Source organism: Canis lupus, chromosome 37 (assembly GCF_048164855.1).
Source record: "Canis lupus baileyi chromosome 37, mCanLup2.hap1, whole genome shotgun sequence".
Classification (NCBI taxonomy): domain Eukaryota; kingdom Metazoa; phylum Chordata; class Mammalia; order Carnivora; family Canidae; genus Canis; species Canis lupus.
Window position 1 is genome coordinate 16,034,224 of NC_132874.1, and position 26,721 is coordinate 16,060,944.

The 26,721-nt window shown below is 38.4% G+C and overlaps 1 protein-coding gene across 7 annotated transcripts in view; it reads left to right on the plus strand.

The window, feature by feature from the left end:
- MAK (male germ cell associated kinase) overlaps positions 1–20,626 on the plus strand; it is a 56,724-nt gene extending 36,098 nt beyond the window's left edge. For 3 of the 7 annotated variants that reach the window (XM_072813815.1, XM_072813814.1, XM_072813816.1), the window contains exons 10-16: positions 1,082–1,254; positions 4,282–4,430; positions 10,658–10,789; positions 12,384–12,458; positions 15,003–15,122; positions 16,470–16,499; positions 19,103–20,626. In XM_072813815.1, the coding sequence (XP_072669916.1) occupies positions 1,082–1,254; positions 4,282–4,430; positions 10,658–10,789; positions 12,384–12,458; positions 15,003–15,122; positions 16,470–16,499; positions 19,103–19,257 (834 nt within the window). In that variant the 3' untranslated portion in view covers positions 19,258–20,626. Of the gene's footprint in view, positions 1–1,081; positions 1,255–4,281; positions 4,431–10,657; positions 10,790–12,383; positions 12,459–15,002; positions 15,123–16,469; positions 16,632–19,102 lie in introns of all 7 variants that reach the window. The other 4 variants (XR_012025411.1, XM_072813817.1, XM_072813818.1 and 1 more) reach the window with 4 other exon arrangements.
- Positions 20,627–26,721: the final 6,095 nt, after the last annotated feature.

Here is a 26,721-nt window from a genome sequence, read left to right on the forward strand (position 1 = left end):
TAGCTGTGAAGGAGGCTGGGATTTCAGGTATTTTAAGTAAGCATATTGCTGCACTGAACAAAATCTATTAGGAAGACAGGAAGAATAGGTACTGAGTGGGTGCCCAGCAATGTGTACCACACTCTCCTCTGACCTCTGTTTAAGTAGATGCAAAGTCCAGGCCTTTTATTCCTTGTTAAGAGCAAATGTGTTCTTTCCTGAGCATTCCAGCCACTAGGAATCTGTTGCACTTGCCACTGCATGCCAGTATAACTGCAAAGGCCTCCTATTTGAAGAGTCCCGCCTTCCAGAAGGCTGCCTTTAATTCACCACTTCTTAGCTCAAAGACATCCAGTGTTCTTCACTACCCATAGGAGAGCTGCAGCTCGTTAGGCAGACACTGAAAGGCCTTCAGACTCTGGCACTTTTTTTTTTTTTTTCAAGTAGGCTCATGCACAGCGTGGAGCCCAAAATGGGGCTCAAACTCACAACCCTGAGATCAAGACCTGAGTTGAGATCATGAGTTGGACATTAACTGACTGGCCACCTAGGTGCCCCTGGCATTCTTCTATTAAAAAAGTCATACTGCATATATTTCCTCTTTCAAACTCTGAAACAACAATAGTAATAACAACCATACCCCCTAACCTTAGTAACTCTTGTTATGTGTTAGGCCCTATCCTAAGGACTTTCAGTGTATTTTACTATTAAATTCAGAAACACTAATTAGAGAAATACTGCATATCTCCATTTGAGGAGGAAGAAACCAAGGCTTTGAGAAGTTAAGTCACTTGCCCAAAGAGAGACAGTCACACATGAAAGTTTTCCAAATTATGTATTAGTGAGGTGTCAATTCTGATCCTAAGTATTCAAGTCTCGCCCCACCCTAAAACCAGAGATCTCTCCTCCCTCTGAACTCCTATCATATTTTTAGCATGTGCTACCTGTTTTTGTTAAGACTTTTCAATATGTAATATGTATCTTCTTACCTTTAGGGAAGACTCCTTGAGAATGGGTACTCGTAGTATCAAATAGAATAGCTTGGGCATAAAAGGCATTCAGCAAATGATTACAGATGATGATGACTGATTTTCCACCACAGAAGCCAAATGGCGCACTGGGTCATAAAAGTGCTAGGAGACGTTGGGGTCAGACTGTGTTCAAGTCTGGAGATAGCTGGGAAGAGTTTGAGGACTGTGATCTTGGAGCCTCCCATTCCAAGAAGCCAAGCATGGGTGTATTTAAAGAAAAGAGGAAAAAAGATTCTCCATTTCGGTAAGATTTCACATTCTAGGAAAATATATTTTTATCATGCATCAGCTTTATATTATTCATTAGATATAAGTCAATGTTAAAAGACAGTAAGTAGCCTAATATTGTTTTCTTCTACATGCTCCAAATCTCTGCACATACTTCTGGGAAAGTAAGAATCTTGACTTCTCACAGTAATGAATCTCAGTATTAATGGCTAAGTGTTGTGGGCGTGTGGGGAGAAGGGTTCTTGTTAAGTTTTTAGTATTCTAGTGAATTATGATCACCATTATTCCCATTTGAAATCCACATGCCTATTTGAAGAAAAGCAAAGCATAATCTACAGAGGTGATAGTTTCCTCTGATGGTGTTCAGATTCACTAATTTGTTTGCATGTATTCTACACGTCTTTGATCATTTCCTAAACTTTTTCTGGAAGTTTTAACATCTCCAGCAGTCTCTTTTCTAAGATAAGTCATCATTAGTGCAGTTAACTTTGAAGTAAGGGTGGATTAAATTTTATGAACAAAAGTTTGAGAAAATATTATCTTTTTTTCCTCTTTGGAACAGAAGAAGAGGGAGAAAAATATTAGCAGGAGGCAGGGAATTTTATCTAATAGCTATCTGGCATTTACTTTGGAGCACACATGTCTCTGAAGGTACATGGAAGATTCTGTTAGGACCTATGCTTGGCTAATTCTTAGTCAATAGGTTTCCAGATCCTCAAGTTCCAGAGTTCCTCCTTAAGTATATGAACTTGAGAATAAACGTGCTTAATCCTCCTCCCACTTTATGCGGAGTCACACCTCTCAGCATTTTCAAATCTGGAGTGGCATAAAGGCTCAACAACCTTTGAGATGCTAAACAAGAAAAGTCAGAAGATTGCCACCCCTGGCTCAGAAGGCTTTGTTGTCCTATACATATTTCTCTTAGGGGAAAGGAAACCTCCCATTACAAAGGGGGTATCTTAGCCTGTGTTGGAAAGCATGGGGATTCAAAATCCCCAAAGCACCAGAGCCTAATGATGCTTATTCTTTTAAATGTACTAGAAAGTTCTGTGAAACTGATTTTTTTTTTCAAAACCCAGGAATATACATTGTACATAATTTCTTGAAGATTCACTGTTTTCTGGAATAAAGTAGTTAAAACTTAATTTATCAAGTCATACCATGAAATACTCCCAATTATAGTTAATCTTCATATTTCATCTTGTAAATTATTTACTGTTTTCTATTGACTATTAGGAAACAAGAAATAAAACAATGTAACCCATGATTTAAAAAATTATAAATGTCAACTTTAAGATATGTAAGAGCTACATACTTGCTTTTTTAAAAAAAGATAATTCTGGGGATCCCTGGGTGGCGCAGCGGTTTGGCGCCTGCCTTTGGCCCAGGGCGCGATCCTGGAGACCCGGGATCGAATCCCACATCGGGCTCCCGGTGCATGGAGCCTGCTTCTCCCTCTGCCTGTGTCTCTGCCTCTCTCTCTCTCTGTAACTATCATAAATAAATAAAAATTAAAAAAAAAGATAATTCTTTCCATCTGCATTGGTGTACTATGTATGTAGATGACTTGAAAACTATTTTTTTAAACCCATGTCATTCTAATTCCAGCTGAATTTAATCATATGTTTTAGGTTGGAGATTTTGAATCAAAATCTATAGTTAAAATTAAGTTTGTAGTCCATATACTTAATTCTGGCAAGGGAACAATTGGTAAATTTCTTCAATATCAATTATTCCTTTTCTCTTGAAATTCTTTAGGAAAACTATATGTTAATGAATTCTTAATGTATATTTCTCCCCCCCCTTTTTTAGTATCTTCAAATGACTTTATACAAGTTAAACATATAATAATAATAATAATTAATATACTCCTATTAAAGTGCCTACCTAAGTTTTAATTTGTAATCTTCATAATCTAGTAAAAATAGCTGTAGAACAGAATACTGAGAGGTTGGCTAAATAGGTTGCCTAAAGTCAGATGAAGCCTAATTCAAAACTATCTAGATCTCTTCCTCTCTTCTGTTCCACACTATTTCTTGAGCAATAGGAGCTCACGTACTTGGTGAACTGAATGCACGTTGCTATTCTCTGCTCAGTTTCTCAGGCAGCCTAGGTTGCTTTGTAAGAATACAACAGACCAAATACTAAAGGGTAAAGCTTTCACTTATTAGGTTGTCTTGTTTTTTAGCGAACAAAAGCAAGATGTTTACACTTGTATGTGTGCCCAGTAGACCATTTGCTAAATACCTAGATGGTGTTAAGCAAAGGTCTGACAGGATGTAGTCTGTCTTCATCCCATCAAATGTATAGCTGTGGAAATACAACCTTCAAGTCAGTGTAACACAAGAACAGAGTGTGTATTAAGTTCTGCTAATGAAGGAGCTGTAAGGAGCTCAAGAGTTCTGTTTATGGGCAGATCACTTTGAGGAGGAGAGCAGAGTCTTTTTGGAATGAGCAGTTTGGAAAATGGGTAGGATTTCAGCAGTTGGTAGGACTGCAGTGGGCTGAGGGAAAGGGAAAGAAGCCAGAATGGGTGGGGCTGTTTATAACAAAAGAGTCCCACCTGCATCTAGGGCTCTCCCAGAGTGGGTTGGGGTAGCCAGAAGTTCAAAGGGCTGACCAAGTCAGTGTTGGTCTCTGATGGGATCCGGGCAACCTTACTGATCAGACATTACTTTTGTAGACAGGTGGAGGTGGCTAGAATTGTCCTCCCTTTCAACATGTCATCTTCCCCCCTGTTGTAAATCCACAATTATAGCAGTGGTGGGAAAGCTACAGACCTTAATACACATGCAATTTGCTGCTCAGTTATAAAGCTTTCTGTCACATAATGTCTAGTACTAAAAATGATTCTATGGACGGCCCAATATCTGTTGGGGGAGAAGTTGCCATTTAGTGTCCCCTATCAGCAAAAGGACTCTGATGGAAACCAGTTAAGTGAGGTGACCTTGCCCTTGAAAAGACCGGTAGGGGGTGTGGGAATACAGTAGCTGTCATCTTCACATTTCTCACCTTGTAATGCTGCCTTATGTTGACTTTCAAGGCTTCCAGAGTCGGTACCCTCAGGCTCTTATCACTCAGCAGGGGAAAACAAGAGCTTCCCTGCTGCTATTTCCCTAAAATCTGATTCTGAACTGTCAACTGCCTCCACAGCTAAACAGTACTACTTGAAGCAATCAAGATACCTTCCAGGTAAGCAGAGAAAATAAAATGTTTACTGCCAAACTAGAATAGAGGTCAGGCTCCAGTGTCTTGGAATCTTTGCAGGAAGGGCACTAGTAAGATAAAAAGTATAATCACAGTGCTCTTTGCTGGCTCAGCCTTGTCAGTACTTGTTCCCAAGTACTTTTCTAGGTCTCCTGCCTCTGAAGTCTGCTCAAGAAATGACTAGTCAAAAATCAAAGTGAAAACAGGCTTCAAAAACCACCACTCTCTCCCACCAAAGGTATGCCTTTAGGAAGTGCTAAATTTTACTAAAATAATTCTGCACCCCCATTACCCCATTTCATAAAATGTGAGATTTTACACTGTTTCCTTAATGATCTAGATTATGTTTTTGAAAGATCATTGTGGGTAGAACATACTAGGCACTCAAGAGAGGCAAGGACGCTGGTCAAGAGATCATTGCAGATGTCCAGATAGAGAGGGTAATGGCTTGCTCCAGAGTGATAAACGTGGAGACAGAAATGGGTAAAATCTCAGTGTATTTCAATAATAGAAAGATAGGACTTCCTGATAGATCAGCATGCTGGTAAAGAATGGAAGGAATTGGTTGGCTTCTGGGTTTTTGACCTGGTGACTGGGGGGATGATGGTGACTTTAACTGAGAAAGGGAAGATTAGGAGAGGACAGGAGGTATAGAGATAGAGAATCGGGAGTTGAGTTTGGGATGCCTAGCAAATGTCTACATTGACCTAAGACAACTGAATATATGAACCTGGAGTGGAGGAGAAAGATCTAGACGTTAGGGATTTTATGATGTTTCTGCAAGTAGCATTTTCTCCTCAAAATCCACTCTAAAAGGAAAAGTTTAAATTCAGTGAAGTCTAAAAGTCAATTTTTAAGTGACTGTGTATCTATACAAATATATCTTTAGTCCAAAGAGGGAGAGGTGAAGTTTTTCTTTTGTGGGCGTGGCCTTTTACAGCTTTCTGAATGTAGTAAACAGGCCACTGGGGTCATGTGAGGAAGTCTCCAGAAGCAAGCCATGGTTTTCACTTCCTAGGAGCTTGCTTGGGAAGGAGTGGTTAGGAAGACAAGAGACAAAGTTGAAACTGGACTGTTAGCAAGAAATTGCTGCATTAACATTTTTCTATATACCTTTTAATCAACTATATAAATTTCAGCTCTAGGAATCACCCAGTAAGAATTACACTCCTATTATCAATAATTGAAAGGAAAAAATGAAGTTACAGAAGGGTTCTAGGAGTGAATGGGATAGAAAACAGAAGACACAGGAGGTGTACAGGTTTAGCCACACGTGTTGAATAAGTTGAAATAAACTTTGGGCGAGCAAAGCCAGGGTTTTGGACTACAGTTCTCTGTTGAGTAGTAGGAAGGAACATACTGTCCTATCCAAGGGAAATTGAAGAGATTGGCATCAGATTATCCAGGAAGGAACTAAAAATAAATACGTAACCTGGGTATTTGGAGATCTGTGGATTCAGTGTTTTGTTTTGGGCCTTTATAGAAGAGGTGACCCAGCTGGTCCTTAATGAATGAGCAGCAGCATGTCTCCATGCAAAAGGAGGGGAGGACATTGTGGAACCCATGGATAGAATACACATTCATTTTCTGATTCATTCATTTTATTCATTCACTCAGTAATATATATTAAGCACTTAATATGTGCCAAGTACTTAATGATCTAGGCATTGAGATATGTAATAGCACTGAACAAGACACACAAGGTCCCTGCTCTCCAGCAGCTTATGTTCTAGTGGAGAGAGAAAAAGCAAATTCACAAGTGGTGATGACTGTTGTGGAAGGAGAGAAATGACCTGGAATAGGACTATGGGGTGTACTTCTCAATCCCCTAACCTTTGACCTGATACCAGGAAGGAGAAGAGAAGGCAATCAAGAGGAGAGCTGAGAAAAATGTTTTAGGCAGAGGGAATGACACTGGCTTGAGAAGTAGATCAACAGGCTGCATATTTGGAGCTGCAGAGGGGGGAGTAGTGAGAGGGGAAGGAGGGAGAAAGCCAGCAGCACCTTGAGGGCAAGGGAAAGGAATTTGGGGTTTGTTCCAGGTCCAAATGGAGGCCTTTGAAGGCACCTCAGGAGTGAGTGACACACGACACGTGTTTTATTAAAAAGACTCTGTGTAAAGGATGCATAGCAGCAGGACAAGGCTAGAAGCAGGGAGGCCAGCTGGAAGCTACTGCAAGTCCTCCAGGGAAAAGATGATGATGATCTAAAGGGAGCTGGGCTCTTAACAGATTTCAGAAATGGATGTGCTGATGGGTAGTGGTAGAAAATAAGGGAAAAGAGAGTTTGGAGCTTGAATCCAAGGTGGATGGTGGTGCCGTGCTCTGGGATGGGGAAGACTGAGGAGGAACAGGATTGGTGGGAAACAGGTGGTCAGTCCTGTGTGTGGGCTGTTGTATTTGAGATGCTTGTGAAACATGTGAGCATGGAGAGGCCACGCGGGCGGTGGGAGGGAAGAGCCAGGAAGCTGGAGGGGACCTGGGCCAAGGAGAACAGATGGAGGAGTCCTCAGCAACTCCTAGACAATATTTAAGTCCATGGATGGAAGAGGATCATCTACAGAGGGATTGTGAGTAGGAACCACCACGGCAGTGGTAGAGGAGGAGGAGGAGCTAAGAAAGAGGAAAGGAAGGAGCCAAGCTGATGAGGGGGAAACCAGGCACAGGTGGTTCCCAGAGGCCAGGAGGGGAGAGCTGACCTGAATGAGTTTGCTGCTGTGGTTTTAAGAAGGGAGAGAAATGCCTGATAAAATGTGACAGTGAGAGAGGTCCCTGATGACCCTGGGCAGCGGTGTTAGTCTGTAATGGTGAGGGAGAACCAGGCTGGAGTGGTGGGAGAATGGTGAGAAGTGAGAAATTAGTGACTCAAAAGGCAGACTCCTGTTTGGAGATGTTCTGCTGTGAAGAGGAGCTCAGAAATGGAGCTGTCCTGGAGCAGGCTCAGGGAGCGCTTCCCTGGTGGATTCCGGGTCTTTGGAGCTCGTCTACACCGGGACAGGAATGACTGCTTACGGAGGGATGGATTAGTGAGGAAGAGGAGGGGAATGCATGAGGGGCTGAAGTCCTTAGGAAAGTGAGAAGAGTTGGAATTAAGACCATAAAAGACGGGGGACACTTTTGAAAGCAACAAAGATACTTGCCTTGTAATCTCTCTCTAGATACCTGTGGGCTTGTGAATGGTGGTGTTGATACCATGAGGGAGTTCTGATCTGACTGCAGAAGCAGGGATGTAGCAAAGTTCCCAGAACAGGAATTCATGGGGGATACTTTTCCCTGTTTTTTTAAAAAAGTAGCAAATAGGTTTTTTCTTATCTGTACAGGGGAGCCCTCTGGTGGTGGGAAAGGGAACTGTAAATTTTTGTTAGGATAAAGGGATCCAAGGCACCCTGTTTTCCTATTTCTGCTCCCGAATTTGGTTTTCTGGGACATATTTTAGGGTATCCAAGACTGGTCTGGTCATTTCCTTTTTAATGAGAGAGATCTAACAGATTCTGCAAATTACTGTGGGTCAGGAGCATGGCTGTGATTGAAACTTAATAAAGACTTGAAATTAGAATTGCATGAAATCTAAACTTGAGCCCTCCTGTTCCCTTGTTGGCATTTTTTGTCTTGAGGATGCCCCTCTGGAGCTGGTGAAATTTGGAACTAGAATTGAGCTCATTTCAGTCACCTGGACAAACATTTATTGAGCACTTGTCATGAGCTAGTGACTACAGAGGATAGAAGCTGTAAGAAGTGATCCTTGACATTTGTGATCCAAAGTTATTTTTGTAACTGAGTATCTTCAGGAATAAAAAAAAAAATAGCATTTTGGCCCCCCCCCCTTTTTTTTTTTTACATAAAGCCAATCATAAAAGGTCTTTTTAAGCATCAACCTTTAGGATCATGGGAGCTCTAGAAATGTACCATATACTTTCAGGGCAGCATGACATTATACTACAAGAATTGGCAGATCTGTGACACTGGCCGGGAGAGACATGCAAGAGTCATAGTTATTGACCTGCTACTGGCCGGCTATGTACTGGAGCAAGACTTTGAGATTCTGTTTTCTGTTTCTTACAATGGGACTGCAGTCATCTCCTGTAAGCCTTAGGTACTTAATTATAGCAAGGTAGTTGCAAGTAGAGTGTGCGATGCAAATGCAAACCACCTCTCAGGTGCCCTCTGGTCTCACTCCCTGCCTCCAGAACCAGGACTTCAGCACACATCGATGCTGCCACGCTGGCTGGCTCTCCCTCTACTGTGTCTTCAATGTCCTGGGTCATTTCTATACTTGCCTTTCCTACTGCATTTATAATTTAACAGGACACACATAGTCCTACGTGGTTTGACCCCTACCCTCCTCTCCAGCCTCATTTTGTGCCAGTCCCTGTTCTTTCTCCACCCATGGACTACTGTCTCTGAGCACTTTCCCAGCTCGGGCCCCTGGCCTACAATGTGGCCTCTCCCAGGAACACACCTCTCACCCCCTGTAGACCCTTAATCGGATTCACATTTCAGCCTAAAATTACTATGTTTTAAAGAAAGACTGGTGGAACTTTGAAAGAAAGTTGCTTCTGTTATTTGCCTGTTCCCTCAGCACCAGATTCTTTTGAACAATTTACACATGGCTGATTACCTCTATTATTAATGTCTCCCTTCCTATTGGAGTAGATTGTAAGAGCCAAAGGGTAGAAACTAGCCTGTTTTATTCACCACTCTGTCCAATGCCACACACACTGCCTGGCACATGATAGGTGCTCAGTAAATATTTGCTAACCGATTTAATCTCTCATATATAAACAGGGAATGGCTGATGGTATATTCATTTCTATCTCTATCTATCACGGTGTTTGCTATTTAGAAGGTGCCCAGTAAAAGCTTGTAAACTAATATGTAAATGACCTACCAGGCTAGAATGTGTCTCTTTCCAAGAAATCTGGAATCTTTAGAAAGAATTAAAGTGATGATCTTTGATAATGGATATATTTACTTAAAAAATATTCAGGGATATCACAACGCTAACTGGATTAACAAAATAATTCAGGTACCCCAAGCCCATTCTTTGTTGAACTACACTTATGAAAACAGTTCATTTAAGATGATTTTTAGTTTGTCCCCTTACCTTGTCCTTTCTTTGGAGGTAAAGGACATTTTTTTGGTGCAGATTTTTTCATATGAGTTATTGCTATCTTCTTTAGTAAGTACATCTTTATTGTCAGGTAATTGCCTACTATAGTTCAATTTTTAGGTTTCTAATGAAACCTAAATCCATAAGGAGCTATATGCTGTAAGAAAGGCAAATTATTTACGTGGAGGAGCATTTCATTAGAGAACTGGTGACCAGTAACCTTGAGGCTCAGTATAAAACCACCTGGCTTTTTTTCTGGCTTCAGTACAAGGGATATTATCATATGTCTCATAAATGTGAAACCTTGCCAAGGAGTTCACTCTGAAAAGCAAGAGCTCATCTCACCCAGAAAGAGTTGCTAACCTTCTGCATTAATGGTAGTCCTCAGCAAGGATTTTCCTAGTATTAGCTAAAGAAACACTACATGTATGACCCAGAGGCTTAGAGACTGTGTAATGGCTTTACCATCTCATAAGCTGCATCTAATTTATTGTCAGTAAAAAGAAAGCAAGGTCAGGAAGTTTTCAAATCTCTTTAAAGATAAATTAAAACACTACCCTTTGACCACTAGTACCAAAGTCCAAAGCTGACTCCACGTTTCACAGATTTTTTAGAAAATCATAAATAATTTAGATTTTACTATACTTTATATACAGATACTCTTCACAGATAGATCGTTACTCATCTAATTCCAGACTGTCAGTTCCCCTGAATTCTAGGTCATGTGTCTGTTGTCCTGGCTACACTGTTTCTCAAGGGTCTGGTACAGAGTACATACTTAAAACAAGTAAATGACAGTATCTTTTTGAAGAAAATTTGGGTATCGCCTCAATTTTTACATGACATTTAGTAAGAAATGTCCAGTGTTTGATAATTATTATTACCTGTGTTATAGAAAATATATTTATAAAATACACTGTGAGGATTCCAGGTTGTTGAAAATATTCCAGGTTAAAACAAGTATCTGCTGCATTGCAACATAAATTTATTTCCATTCTCCCTTTCCACATTATTTCTGGTCTTCCTTTGAATGTATCATATATTTTTCCTTCAAGTTAATGATCACCTGCTAACCTTTGAAATGACTATTTTGTTCTCCTAAGGTGTAAATCCCAAGACTGTGTCCTTGGTAGCCGGTGGAAAGGATACAAACTCATATACTTGGAGTAATCAGTTATTTCCTAAGTCACTGGGACCGGTAGGGGCAGAACTTGCTTTCAAAAGGAATAATGCAGGTACAGCAAAAATTCATTTGAAGTATAAGTTCACACTGTTTTCCTTCTGTAGATTTTTACTTTTAATTACATTGCAGCTGCCTTCTTCCAACTGAGAAACCTTTGAGGGATCCATTAATGTTTTCTAACTGGTTCTTGGTCACAGATGGTTTAAGGGAATCATTTGCCAGACCTCAACTTCCACATGGATTCTTCCTAAAATGGAATTCCGTGAGCAACAGGTCTCTGTCCTCCTACTTTACCAAAGAAGGGACTAATTGTGTTTACTAGGGTGTGTTTCCTGTTTCCCCAAAGTTATAAAAATATCTGTGGGAGCCAATCAAAGAGACAGTTCTCTTTGTTGGCAGCAATGTGGAGAAAGTGAGTAACTCTGATAACTGGGAAGAAATCCTATTTAGGTCACGTGGTTTCCAGTTCTTAACCTTTAAAAACTTGAAGGAGAACCTAATTGAATTGTTAGCTGACAGATAATGAAAGCTCATTTTCAAAATCACTGTGTGACTCTGGGTCTGTACTCTGCATAGAGTTCAAAGACTTTTGTGACTAAGTTGTAAGAGAACACTTTTCATTCCCAACTATCTGTTTACATTGAACAAGGTTTCTCGGTGCTTACATCTCCAAAAAAGGAAAAAGAGAAAAAGGAATAGAATTAGTGCTGAAACCTGATTTTAGGAATAAGCAATACTCATTTGTGGATACATGGACAGCTTGAAAAAAGGTGCCATCTTTCTCAGATGAATTTCTCCCCCAAAAATGCCTTTTAATGTTCAGTAATCGAAATTTATAGTATTCATCTTTTTTTGATTAACTATATACAATGAATTGTTGTAATTATAACTAACCTAATCCAGAAAAAAAGTATTTTAACATACTTGTTACAAGAAAAATTTTAAAGGTTTCAATTCATACATACTTTTGAGTGGTCAATTTAAAGACTTTTAAGCCTAAAATTATATTTGGATAAAATTTGGGAGTTGAGTTGACATGACTCAAAATAAAATTTTGGAGAGAAATGAGATGTAATAGTTTTATTTGTAAATGTCTATAATCACAATATGCCACAAATGACAACTTTATGAACTATAACACGACGAACAATTTTATGTATCAGTTTAAAGTGTGTAAAGAAGTAAACAGTTCTTTAAAAATATAGATAGAAAGTATTGGATCAAAAAAATGTGAGATCACTGTTATAGCAAGTGAGTAGTCTACTGGGGTACTGTGATGTGACATTAACACACTCTGGATATTGTGAGTTTTCCAGATGCTCTAAAGACTCAATTTACCCATTTAATAGTGCTGAGGTATCAAACACTACAGCACTGTAATTAATTATTTCCCCACTGTTTTAAAATAATATTCACTGAACCAGCTGATTAAATACAAATGAGTTTAAATGATCATACTACAACTTTGAGTAGAGGGGGAATATATAATTGGCTGGCATCAAATGAAAGCTGTGACCACATGTGAGAACAGTTTCTCATGTTAAGGGTTCTTCCTGATTTTTTCATTAATCATCTAACCATTTTTTCTCTGCTTTTCCTAAAACATTCTTCTTATTCATCTTTCTTTCTACTTGCCTTCTCTTCAGAGGAAAGCATAATTAAACCAATTGAAAAACTATCATGCAATGAAAGTTTTCCTGAAAAATTAGAGGACCCACAAGGTAATTTCTGGGCATTCTAGATGAGTACAACTTGTTCTTTGGATAGCTTGTCTAATTTTCTTTTCCACATTTGGCCTGAAACCTGTCATACAAGGCCACTATGAAGGCCAAGGTCATCTACTTTTATTTATTTATTTGAGAGACACAGAGAGAGAGGCAGAGACACAGGCAGAGGGAGAAGCAGGCTCCATGCAGGGAGCCTGACATGGGACTCGATCCGTCTCCAGGATCACGCCCTGGGCCAAAGGCGGCGCTAAACCGCTGCCACCCGGGCTTTTAGAAGTCAGATCAGGACTGGAAGAAAGAGAAGCATTCCGCATCATCAGGAGCACCTTTTCTTCAGTAGTCAGGATTCTAAGACTTAACTTGCTCTCAAAAAGCTCTAGGCTCCTCTTCTTAAATTAATGATGATAATTTATATAAATGAAGCAAATCGAGAAGAATTAAAAGAATATTTTCTAATCTTATAATCAGCATTCCTAGAAAATCTCTTTTTAAATTTCTAATACTCATTTCTTCCCCATTAACCATCTTTTAAAAAGTTAACCAGGTAATAGAAATGGTGGATTTTCTAGGGGTTCACTGTTGCTGGTTTAAACACTGCTAATATTGGCTCCAGCCTCAAAATTTGCAGCTCACAAGGTACTTCCAAAATAATAAGCCAAAATAATAAATTTCCTGTGCATTTTTCCTTCGCAGCTTCTTGCCTGCCACCTGTTAGCCATTCAGCACGTGGCTTTTAGAATCCAACATAGCCCATTCTGTCAGTAGCCTTGTGATCATGGATGAGTTAGGCTAAGTCAGTTTCCCCATCTATACAATGGAGGAAATTATATTTACCAGGGTATCATTATATAATCATCCCTAGGATTTTTGTCACAGGAAGCATGTAGTAAGTGTCTGCCCTAAGGAGGAGGAGGAGGAGGAGAGCCAGAGCAATGCTCTGAAGCTGCCAGAATGTGATCGCTGCTGTGAACTTCCTTTCAAAAATCTTTAGAAGTAATGGGCTGATTAGTGATTTAGAAATGGGTTACTTGGGGTGAAGGGAAAGGTCAAATTAGGCAATCGTGCTTATGCAAAATTCAGTGTTGAGAACTGTACAAACTGATTACGTGTTCACTGTGAAAAACCTTATTTCTGTGATAATGCTGTTTGACATTTGTCAGTTCAAGAGCACACACTCACTGAGGGCCTCCTGTGCATAGCGCAGTGACAGACATCAGGGACAAGGCGTTCAGAGGCCAGACCTGTGAACACAGAACCCTGTGAGAAAGGCTTCAGTCGTAGCTGCCAAGAAGCAGTTCTTTGAAACCGCCGGTGTGATCAAAGCCCCGTTCCACCCCCTTGCTGACAAACGTCCCTCCCTGCAGTGAGACTCCTTGAAGTTATATTCATTTGCTTATTTCACTTTACTCCTCAACAAACTGTAGCGTGTCCTCAGCTGGCCTCCGGCCACTGAAACGGCTCCTCCCATGTCCTGACATTATCCTAGTGGCCAGACCTCATGGGCCTTGCTGATCCCATCAGATCACTGCCTCGTTCGGTCTTCTTTCTTCACACACTGTATTATCTTGGGTATTCAGACTTTGGTCCTACTATCATCTACCCTCTACCCCCTCTCCTCCACGAGGTCCTTTTCTTTCCTGTTCCAAAATGCTGGTGTTCCCTGGAGCTCTGTTCTGGATCTTCACATATCCCCCTATTCCACCAGTTATGGGGCTGGCTTCTCTAAGCCCACAGCCCCCTAACACCCTGTCTTGGTATTTCCAAATCTCCAGGCTGGCTCAACCACTACAACTTGGTTATCCACAGGCAGCGTGTCTTCCCAACAAACCTGTACTGCTCTTAGTCACCTAAGATACAAACTGAAGGGTGTATATTCCTCTTACCCTACCCCTCCTACCCTATACACCCACTCAGTTCTCTTCTCCATTGCCTCTATGACCACCTCCTGTGGTGACCTCCTAGCAGTGACCTCCTGTCTTCTGCCTTGAGGTTTTCACCCTTCAGCCCATCCCCCTACTGCCTCCAGGTTGATCATTCACTAAGAGTGAGGAGGAGGATGATGACAGCCAACACTTATTGGGACACCAGATTCTATGCTAAGTGCTTTGCATACATCTCATTCAATCTGTACAGCAACCCTATGAGAACAGGTGTAGTTACTATAGTGATTTTGCAAAATAAAAGCACAAAGAGCTTAGCAGGGTTTCCTGGCACAAAATATTCTCAGGTAAAGGTGGAGACATAACAAAAACCTGGTATGTTCAAGGCAAATGTAGCCTTGGGTTCACAATCTGGCTGGGCCACTCACTGGGATAATTTAGGCAAGTTCTAAGAGCCACAAGGTGTGGATAAAATAGGCATCTAAAAGGGTCGTTATGTGGACTGAATAGGATTATCTGTAAAGGCACAGTGTAGTGCTTGAAACAGAGCCGATATTCAAAAAACAATTTAGAATTAGCAGGGCTGTGGTATTCAAGTTATTCTCGGGTGCTTTAAAATATTCACCTTCTGACTCTGAAACTTTATGATACATCACAGGAAATCTTGGAAGTTATGCTACTTACAATCAGTCAGGATATATTCCTTCCTTTCTCAAAAAAGAAGTGGGGTCAGCTGGCCAGAGGATACACTTAGCACCTCTCGGTGCAACAAGCTCAGGTAAGAACAACTTTATAGTTTTTGAGATTTCTCATCAGAACGGAGCTCTTTCTAGGTCTGTACAATCACTTTTTTCCCAAGCGAAGACTTTTAAATTAGTCTTGCCTTATTAACACAGTTCTGGTTTTGGCAAAATGTCCTTTCTTCTTCTGAAGATGTGGTTTGAGGGTCTAAGAGCTACCTCTAATTAAGTGGTTCTTCTCTGCCAAGCACTCGGATTATTCCATTTAATCTTCACGAGACCGAAAGAGGCAGACCTTCTATAGATGAGAAAACTGACCCTGGTAGTTTATCTAGGGTCACACAGCTAATAATGGTGGGGCTGGGAGAGCAACTCAGTCTGCGTAATTCCAGAGAACGGGCTGTGCTTCCTAACGAGATGTAAAGAAGAGGCCTTCTTCAGAGCTTCCCACCCAGTACCTAGCACAAGTGAAAATTTAATAAATGTTAAATGCTGTTCGCGTACCATTTCACGGGCGGTTCCTCTGCAGTTCCGTTGTACGGAGCTGAATGGTGGGCCCTGGCTCTGCAACAGTAGTAGACGGTGAAGGGTTTTTCCTCCACCCTCCAGGGAGGACCCACGAGGTTGCTCACTGTGCAGTAGCCTGGCGTGACAGCCACATTCAGGGGTGTGCTCTTGAAAATCAGGGTCATGATTTTGTATTGAGCTTTACTAGATCTGTCCATGAATGTTCTCGAAATTATTCTAATCTAAAATAGAGGTCCTCACGAAAGCACTAACGTAAAGGCTAACGCAGATCATCAGAAGTCTGGAAAGATACAAAGTGGGAGTTGTAATTTAAAAGTCGGCTCTAAAAGTAATCCTGCAGCGGGTCCTTGCCAGGATCTTATCTGAAAACTTCTCATTAGAGATGCCAGTCTTTCAAGTTCACACTGTTGGAGCGAAGACTGTAGAAAGCACTGGGCTTCTATAATTTACAATTCCTTACACAGAAATGGTAGGTAGTACTCAGTGACCTTACTTGTGAAAAGAATCACTTCATTACATCTGCTGAAACAAAATACATTAAGTGAACATTTGATGTACAACAATGATTTTTTTTTTTAAAGCCTCAGGTATTTTAAGCCAGCCCTATGGTGAGTCACCAGCCATGTTGTGGTAGCAATTTTAAAAATAAAAGCAGAAAATCATGTTTCAAATTATTTTGTTATCTGAGTACCTGCTCCTTCAAGTGAAAGTGGGTATTTTTTAAACTATTTTTGTAAGATACTGAAGGCCTTTACTTATCAAGTATTCCATCAGATAAGCATGCATAGTCCTGTTTACATTTTTTTAAGTAAATGTTTCTCATGACTTTTCATCTTTTCATTTACTCTGCTCATCAGATTTTCCTACAGATGGTGATAGGAGGAAAGGTAAAAAAAGAAGTAAATATTAATCATTCTCAAGTGGTCAATGCAAATCCTTAGGAAAACACTGTTCTGTAAGAGATGTGTCTTCCAGTGCTCCCACTTGTGTGGCAGTTTCCCACAAGAAAATAAAACCAGGTCATTACCGAATTTACTCAACTTATTTCCCCTTCTCTCAGCCTGCCTCCCTCTCTGCTCCTCCTCGTCCTTATCCTCATGTTTTGAGAAGAAAAATCAAATTGATTTCTTCCAGCTTCCCCATGTAATTTCTCATCCCAGGACTTCCTATCAACTCTTCCTCCCTGTGCTCTGATGGTAACAAGGACTTTGAAGAGGGACTTCTTTCCCAGATAGCCACCCTTTACAAGGACAGGGAGGGCCCTGTTCTAAGCACACTATATTAGCTCTTCTACCGAAGGTACTATTATGATCTGTATTTTACAAAGGTTTTATTTCTTGCTGAAAGTCACATAGTAGTGGCAGTGATTAAATTAACTATGGGCAAACATCTTTCCTTTAGCAAACATTTTCTACAAGAAGTCAAATGCCCTTTGGACACATGTGGTTCTTAAAATAAATGCACAGCAAACCTTAGAGGACAGACCCCCCACTCTCAGGAGGTATAGGTCTGGCTAAGACACAAAAGTATTTCTTGCCCTGCCACGAGATCTCAGCTCTTTTATTGGTTACTAAGTTCTTCACCAAGGGTGCTTGGATTCTAAAAGTATTATTTCTCAAAAAAGAATCCTAAATGTCAACACTACACCCTCCTTGGCAAAATGATTTCCTCTTCAAAGGTTTTAAAAATATTTGCCTGGATGTGGTTTCCCTCAGATGCATTCAGGACTTGACGTAGCTATCTCATGACCTGGAGAGAAGATCTCATTACTCCCCAAATCCCTCATTGTGCACCCCAGGAGCCTCACCCTGTTGTTACCTGAGGGAGTTCTGTGAATCACCTGGTCTTATGGCCTCTGCCCTCTCCCTCAACTCCCACCCGCTCACATGCTCTCTCCTCCACACACGGTACCATTTTGGCCTGCAGACATCAGGTGTGGGTTCACAAATTTAACAGATGGTGCTTGTCTACACTCCCATGGGTTAGAACTAAAGGGCTGTCCCTGGAAAACTTGGTTACCAGTTCTTCCTTAACACTTAAGGGTTAACTGGCTCTTCTAAACACTTTGTCCCTGCTGTGTTAGGTAGCTTTTTATTGGCTTTAACCTGGAGAATTTTAAACCTGGGAAGAGTGGAAGATAAGGACAGGGTGATTATCACCAGGGCAGTTCCTCACTCAATGCTATGTTTCTGTTAAGCCGAAGTCCGCTGCTCACTGGCCCACACTGCTCCCATGACTTCCCCTGCACTCTGAGCTTTACAGAGAAAGTATTAAAACACACAAACAGGGAAACCACCCAAATAAACATGCTATAGTGTTAGGTGTACAAAATGGTTAGACTCCTTTCAAAATTGACAAAGAGTTTAATCCAAGAGTGATGACCACCACAGTGTGAATAGATACTTAAATCCCAAATGGAAAGGCCAGACATCCTCTTCAGATAGAATACCTATGATCATCAGCTGTAAATGTGCAGTGAGGAGGTGAGGGAAGGATTGGAGGAAAGACTGAAGTTCTATAAAATGATTTACTGCTTTGTCATTTGAGATGTTTAACCAATTTTAGCTTGTAAATTGTTCAGATAACAAATGTTTAACAAAATAAAATTTCACAAATATCTGATCAGCCAAATATATGAAAAAACAAAAAACAAAAAACAAAAAAAAACCCAAACCTTATGATGAAATGTTTGGGATCTTAGGAATGACTCACCTTTTAAAGGAATTCTGTTATCACCCATTATTTTCCCAGCTTAAAAAAAAAAATGCAGTTTCTTGCCTTTAAAACCCCATTTTCATGTTTAAAAGAAATCTATTATGGAACGCCCTCCATGTGGCTCCCTGAAGCCAGAAATTGGTAGGATTCACAATTACAAATAAATTTTCTGTAATGGGTATTATGCTTAAATATTATTCAGATATAACCACTGTGTGATTTTACAAAGTCACCAACACTGGGAGTATTGCCTGTTGAACGTGAACCAAGAAATTTTTGTCATCGTAGCTGATGTTGCCTACCTAAATGTGTTAGAGCATTTGAGGGAACCCAATAAAGAAATAGTATCAGAACTGTAAACCAGAAATATTGGCTCTTAAAGCTACTGAGAATTCTGTATCAACATAACACTGTTAGAATTTTTAGTTTTTGTTTAAAAAAAAAAAAAACAACCTAGAGACCACTGAACAAATCTTTTAAACTCTAAACTTCCCCATAAAATAAAAAGATAGGGAAGCCCGGGTGGCTTAGTGGTGTAGTGCCACCTTCAGCCCAGGGCATGATCCTGGAGTCCCGGGATTGAGTCTCACGTCGGGCTCCCTGCATGGAGCCTGCTTCTCCCTCTGCCTGTGTCTCCACCTCTCTCTCTCTCTTTCTTCTGTCTCTCATGAATAAATAAATAGAATCTTAAAAAAAATAAAATAAAAAGATAAATTGCTTTAAATTTGATAATCAAATGCATAAAATTCTAACTTCCAATTCTCATTTCTTCCAGAATATACCTGGAACACAAAACCCAGTCGGGGGCAGTTTTCAGGACCTACTTACAATCCTACGGCCAAGAATCTCAATATTGTGAACCGTGCACAGCCAGTTCCCTCAGTGCATGGGAGGACAGACTGGGTGGCCAAGTACGGCGGCCACCGGTAGGAGTCCGGCAGCCACCAATAGGAGTCTGATGTGAAGCCCCACAGCATTGCTCCATAGAGTCCATGCAAGTCCCCTGTCCCTGGGAAATGTCTACAGATGTCTATTTCCAATGAGTTCTAGAAGAAAAATGTAGTGGGTACTTGGAAAAGCAAAAACCATCTATTTTCTTTCTTTCCTAGAAATGAAATGCATTTTCTTAGCATCAGTTGCCCACAGTGCTGATATATGGGTAGGACTTTACAAAGTATTGAATAAACTATTTGCCAAAGTATCAAGTATTTGATCTACAAATTAATAGTTACTAAGTATGATAAGAATCTTTTTTAAAAAGGCCTTCAGGAAGTGTTTAGAGTGTTTTAGTTTTCATGTTATTTGCCTAAATTAATATTTCATCAATTGGCCTCAGAGATGTGTCTTTTTATAGCAATGAGGTAGACCTCTGTGGGCTGTCAGTTATGGTTCTTATTTGGCTAAGGCTCTACCCTACGAGTTTGGCAATAACAAAAGATGTTCATTTATCTTTTTTTCTACTTTGAAATTATGGAAGTGATAGTAATTCCATCGTGAGCAGCGTATTTTTCTTAGGAATAAATTTAACATAAAGATCTCAAAATTATGTCACCCAATTTTAGTGGAGTCTACTTGTTTTGATTTTGATCAACACATCTCCCATGAATTCGTGGTGACTATCAAACCCAACAGCTTCAAGACTCCCAAATCAACCAAGTCAAGGTTCTCTCACCTTCACATCATTAGGAAAGTTCTTGAAACTGTGATGTGTTCATCAGACTTTCAAAATACTTTCTTTCCATGTTCCTACTATACACAAAAATGAGGTGTGCCACTTGTCCCCCAAAGCAAACTCTTGCTGCTGATCATTGACCTTGACATTTACTCTGAAAAGCAATTGCATTCAGCTGCTATAAGCAATGATTTCACTTAGTACAATTTTTTTCCTTTAATTTCTAAAGTTGTACTTAAAATAGACATTTTGAACTTGGGACTACTCTATTTAAACCTACCATTTTATGGACTGAACATTAGTACTGTATATTCTTTTTAAAGAATAATGTTATCACAACTGCTATTTTTATGTATTTTCTGACTTTGTAACAAATGCTAATGTAATTGGTATCAACTTGTGGATATTATACAAAGACATCATAAAATGATAGTAATATGGTATTTTTGTACAGAAGATTCAGCTCACCTTGTTGAAAAATGTTAAAATCTGAAGAGTAATTTATGTTGATGGTAATGGTTATATATATTTGTACAGTTTTAATGTCTCAAAGCTAAAAAATTATTTTGTGTTGCTGGGAAGCTTTTATATTTCTCAATAGATACTAAAATAAATATGGTTAACTGATGTGTTTTATTGACACTTTTACACTTTATACTTATTCTTTGAGGCCTATTTGTCGTTATCATACAGGCTTGTTTTTCTAGCAGTTTTAGATTTGTGGAAAAATTCATTGGAAAGTAGTTTCCATATACCCCCACCCCATTCAGTTCCCATCCCGGATTTTCCTGATTACTAACATCTTGCACTAATGTGGGACATTTGCTGTAAGTGATGAGCCGGTATCAGTACAACTTCAGTCCATAGTTTACATTAGGGTTCATGCTTTGTGTTGTATATTCTATGGGTTTTGACAGATATATAATGGCATGTATCCACCATTACAGTATCCTAGAGATTACATTGCCCTAAAAATCCACCATTCATCCTTCTCTCCCACTCCTCAAACCTCCGGCAACCACCAATTTTTAAATCATCTCCACAGTACTCCCGTCCAGAAGGTCACATAGTTGGAATCATATACTGGCTTTTCACTTAGCAAGATGCATTTAAGTTTCTTCCGTGTCTTTTCGTAGTTCCATGGCTCATGTTTGTTTATTGCTAACTAGTATTTCATTGTATATATGCACCACAGTCTATCCATTCACCTACTGAAAAATATTGTCAAGTCTGGGCGGTTATGAATAATGCTGTTACAAACATTCGTTGCATATTTTTGTGTGGACATCAGTTTACACCTCATTTGGCTAAGTTCCAAGCAGCATAATTCCTGGATTGTCTGGTAGCAGTATATTTAGTTTTAGAAGAAAACACTAGGCTCTCTTCTAAGGTGGCTGTACCATTTTGCACTCCCACCAGCAGTGAATGAGAATTTCTGCTGCTCTACATTCTTCACCACCATTTGGTATTGTCAGTGGTTTAGATTTTGGGCATTCTAGTAAGTGTATAGCCGTATGTCATTTTAATTTGCAGTTCTCTGAGGACATATGATGCAGACCATCTATTCATATACTTATTTTCCATCTATATATCTCCTTTTATGGGGTACTGTTCAGATCTTCTGCCCATTTAAAAACTGGATTACTCATTTTCTTACTGTTGAGTTTATTTGTATATTTTGTATCATTTATTTTGGATAACAGACCCTTATCAGATACATCTTTTACAGATATTTCCTTGCAGTTTCTTGTCTTTTTGTTCTCTTAACAGTGTCTTTCTCACTGCACAAGTTTTTAATTTTAATGAAGTAAAACTTGTCAATTTTTTCTCTTTTTATAATTCTGGTGGTGTATCTAAGAAATCATCACTGAACCCAAGCTCACCTGATTTCTCTTGTTATCTTTGGAAGTTTTACACTTTTGCATTTTACATTTAATCTCTGGATCCATTTCAGGTTCATTTTTGTAAAAGATGTTAGGTCTGTGTCTAGATTTTTCTTTCCTTATTTTGCATGTTTAGGTCCAATTGTTCCAGCACCATTTCTTGAAAAAAAAAAACAAAAACAAAAAAACAAAAAACTATCCTTTCTCCACCAAACTGTCTTTGCTAGTTTCTCAAAGATCAGTTGACTGTATTTCTAGGTGTCCATTTCTGGGCTTTCTATTCTTTCCCATTGATCTGTGTCTATTCTTTCACCAATGCCACAGTGCCTTGATTAACTATAGCTTTACAGAGGTTTTGAAGTCAGGTTAATGTTAGTCTTTCAACTTTGTTCTTCAATATTATGTAGGCTATTTTGGGTCTCTAACCTCTCCAATATAAACTCTAGAATCAGTTTGCCAACATCCCACAGAATAATTTTCTGGGATTTTGGTTGGTATTGGACTGGATCTAGATCAAATTGGGAAGAACTTAAATCTTGACTGTAGTGAGTTTTCTTGTAGTGCATGGACTATCTACTGGCATCTTTCGTCAATGTTCTGTAGTTTTCCTAATATAGATCCTATATATATTTGTTAAATTTATATGTAAGCATTTCTTTTTTAGTGCTAATGTAAATGGTATTGTATTTTAATTTCAAACTTCAATTGTTCATTCCTCATATATAAGAAAACAAATGACTCTTGAAAATTAACTTTGTATCTTATAACTGTTATTATCATTTATTAAGTCCAGGAGTTTCTTTGTTGATTCCTTGAGATTTTTCAACAATTACTACATCTACAAACAAAAAATTTTATTTCTTCTTTTCCAATTTATCTTTTATTTCCTTTTCTTATTATACTATAGGGCTTCCAGTAAAATCTTGAATAGACGTGGTAAGAGTGAACATCCCTGCCTTGTTCCTGATATTAGTTGGAAAACATCTAGTTCCTCCCCATTAAGTATGATGTTAGCTGTAGATTTTTTGCAGATGTTCTTTATCAGATTGAGAAAGTCCCTCTCTATTCCTTGTTTGCAGGAATGGGTATTGGATTTTGTCACATGCTTTTCCTGCATCTATTGCTACAATCATTGATTATATAACTTTTTTTCTGTACCTTGTGGATGGGATGGGATTACATTAATTGATTTTTGAATGCTGAACTAGCTTTGTATACCTGGAATAAATCCCACTTGGTTGGGGCACCTGGGTGGATCAGTTAATTAAATGTCAGACTCTTCATTTTGGCTCAGAACATGATCTATCCACTTACAAATTCAAAAATATTGTTCAAAACAGTGTTTCCAAAAGGAAAAATTAAAAAAAAAAAACACTCCTTAGAAATGGACAATATACCTCTGTATTAAAACCTGTAAAATTCAGCCAAAAGAGAGCTCATGGAAAAAAAAGCATACACTTGATCTATTTCTGGAAAAACAAAAACACAACAAGTAGGAGCACAGAAAATAGGCTGAATTTGAGCATTTAGCTTAAGAAATTAGAAAATAACAAATTAAATATAAAAAGAGGGCAAAGAATATTATAATCAAATAAAAGATCTCACCCCAGTAGCAACAAGCATATCTAGCATCCAGATCTTGATTTCTAATACCAATATCCAGTAAAAGGAACCAGGGCTTTCTGGAGAAATGAGATTCTAGTACTGAGCATGAAATATACAATATGATACAAGAGATCTTATAGTGCTAGAAAATAACATTACAAACAAAAGCCAAAAAGCCAATAAGCAGAAGCCCACATCGATGGGCTAGGTGAAAGAAAGGAGCTAAATGAAAGAGCTCCTAATGGTTCAAAGTGCAACACTTTGAGAAAAAAAATTAATAAAATATTGTATTATAACCCAAAATGAGAAATGCATATCTCTGAGTCTATGCTGATATAAATAAGTGAATTAAATAGGGGAAAAAAGTCAAATCTCCCATGCAGAATTCCCAAATTTATGTAGATATTCCACCCTCAAGGAGGAAAAGTACAACTCCTCAAACCTAAGTACAAACTGTACACAGCGACTTCCTTTCAAAGAGTAGAGTATAGGAAGGGAGAAAAAGGAATAACACATCTGCATGAATACCTCAAGTCAGATGATCAAGGTCAAAATCAATAATACCATGTTCATATATGTGACTTTAGTATTATGTCATGAAAACGGCACTTTACCTCTGTGGCCCTCCTTCTAAAATTCTATAACTCCAGTCTGACCATAAGGAAAACACTAGACAAATTCTAACAGAAGAACATTCTACAAAACACTTGGTTGGTACTCCCCCCAAATTACCAGAGTCATCAAAAACAAGGCAAATCTGAGAAATAGTCATAGCCAAGAGAAACATAAGGAGATACGACAACTAAATGTAATCTGGGATCCTAGGTAAGATCCTGGAAGAGAAAAACAGTATCAGTTTAGAAACTCAGAAAATCTGGATAAAATATGGACTTTAATTAATGTACCAATACTGACTCATTAGTTCTAACAAATATGCTATCAATAATAGGGAATGTGGGGTGTAGGTATATGGGAACTCTGCAGTATCTTCTCAAAACGGTCCTAAAAAGTGTATTTTTTAAAAAGTAGATTTGACAAATCTATATATTGAGCAAGTATTTACTAAGTACCTATTATGTACTAAATGTCATATATATGGTAGTAACAAAAGGGTCATTTTCCCTGACCTCAAAGAACATAAATTCTGGAGGTAGACATTAAAGAAACACGCATAAATTTGTATATTAGCAAATTATGATAGGTATGTTATTAAGAAAATAGGAAGTTAGGGAGTTGAAAGAAGAAACCTAAATGTTGAGAGACAACTGAATGGTTTTAAGTCTAGGAGTCTAAATATATTTGAAATATGCCTCTGCCTGTTAGGTAGAGAAAGAACTGTTGAGTCAAACCATGAAAATGAGGAGTCCTACTAGAAGATTAAAAGATGGTAAGGTTTAGACTTGGGTACTGGCAAGATATGGTAGAGAATTAAGTATGAATAGAAAACTACTAGGTTTTAGTTTCTTCTTTCCTGCTACTTTCTAGAACTTTCTCAGTTCAATATGTTCTTAGTTGCTTGTCTTAGATTTTCTAAATAGACAAATATATTAACTGTTTAAAATGTTTAATTTCTTTCTTTCCAGTATTTATACCTTATTTATCTCTCATGTTTTATTGCTTTGTCTGGTGTCTCTAGAATAATGTTGATCTTGTCAGTAACAGCAAATATATTATTATTTCTCACATGAACATAAAGCCACCAGACTAAATAAATGGTAGCTAATAAAAACCTAAGGCACATAATATGCTCGAGTCAAAAAGCACTTGAATTAGTGTCATTTTGTTCAGATTGCTACCTAATTTAAATATACATATGAAAATGTTCCCATTCATTATAACAAAAAGTATAAAATATCCTATAATAATCTTAATAGAAATACAAAGAAATAAATGAATACAGCTCTAAAATATTGACATTAAAAAAAACTAACAACCAGAAAACAATGTGCAAAATGATAATGAGTATGTATCAATAATTACTTTAATAGGCCTAAATGCTCCAATCAAAACACATAGGGTGGTTAAATGGATTAAAAAAACAAGACCCATCTATATGCTATCTACAAGAGACTCACTTCAGATATAAAGACAAATATAGACTGAAAGTGAAGAGATGGAAAAGATATTCCATGCAAATGGAACCAAAAAGCTATAGTAGCAATACTCATCAGACAAAACTTTTAAACAATGACTGCAACAAAAGACAAATGTTACATAATGATTAAAGGGTCAATCCAAGAAAAAAATAGAACATACCTAACCAGGAGTACTTAAATATATAAAACAACTATAAGCAGACATAAAGAGGGAAATTGACAGTAATACTGTAATAATAGGAGACTTTAATATTCCACTTACATTAATGGACAGATTATCAACAAAAAAAGTCAACAAGGAAATACTGTCCTTAAAAGATCAAACCAGATAGACTTAATTAGATTTACACAGAAAAAAAAAAAAAATTTACACAGAACATTTCATCTCCAAACTACAAAGTACACATTCTTTTCAAGTGCACACTGAACACTCTCCAGGATCACTTTAGGATACAAAACAAGTCTCAATAATTTAAGAACACTTATATCATATCAAGCATCTCTTCCAAGCACAACAGCATGAAGCTAGAAATCAATTACAAAAGTAAAACTGAGAGAAAAAAAAAAAAAAAACCCAAAAAACAAAACCCACAATACATGGAGACTAAGAAACCAATGGGCAAAAAAAAAAAAAAAAAAAATCAAAAATCACCTTAAGACAAATGAAAATGGAAACAAGACTTTCCAAAATCTACAGGACACAGTAAAAGCACTTTTAAGAGAAAGGTTTATAGCAATAAGCAAGAAACAAGAAAAATTTCAAATAAATTACCTAACTTCATACCTAAAGGAACTAGTAAAAGAACAACCAGAAAAAAAGCCCAAAGTTAGTAGAAGGAGGGAAATAATAAAGATCAAATGGAAATAAATGATCTAGGGGGAAGGAAGGGAAGGAGGGAGGGAGAGAGGAAAAAGAAAACGAAAGCTAAAAATGGAACTATCCTACAATCCTGCAATTCCATTTCTAGGTACTTAAACAAAAACACCAATCTAAATAGATATATGCACCCCTACACTCAATGGTGCAGTGGCACCATTATATTATACCTAAAATATGGAAGCAACCTAAGTATCTACAAATATAAAAGTACCATCACTGATATACATCTGAAACTAATAGGATGTTGTTTACTAATTA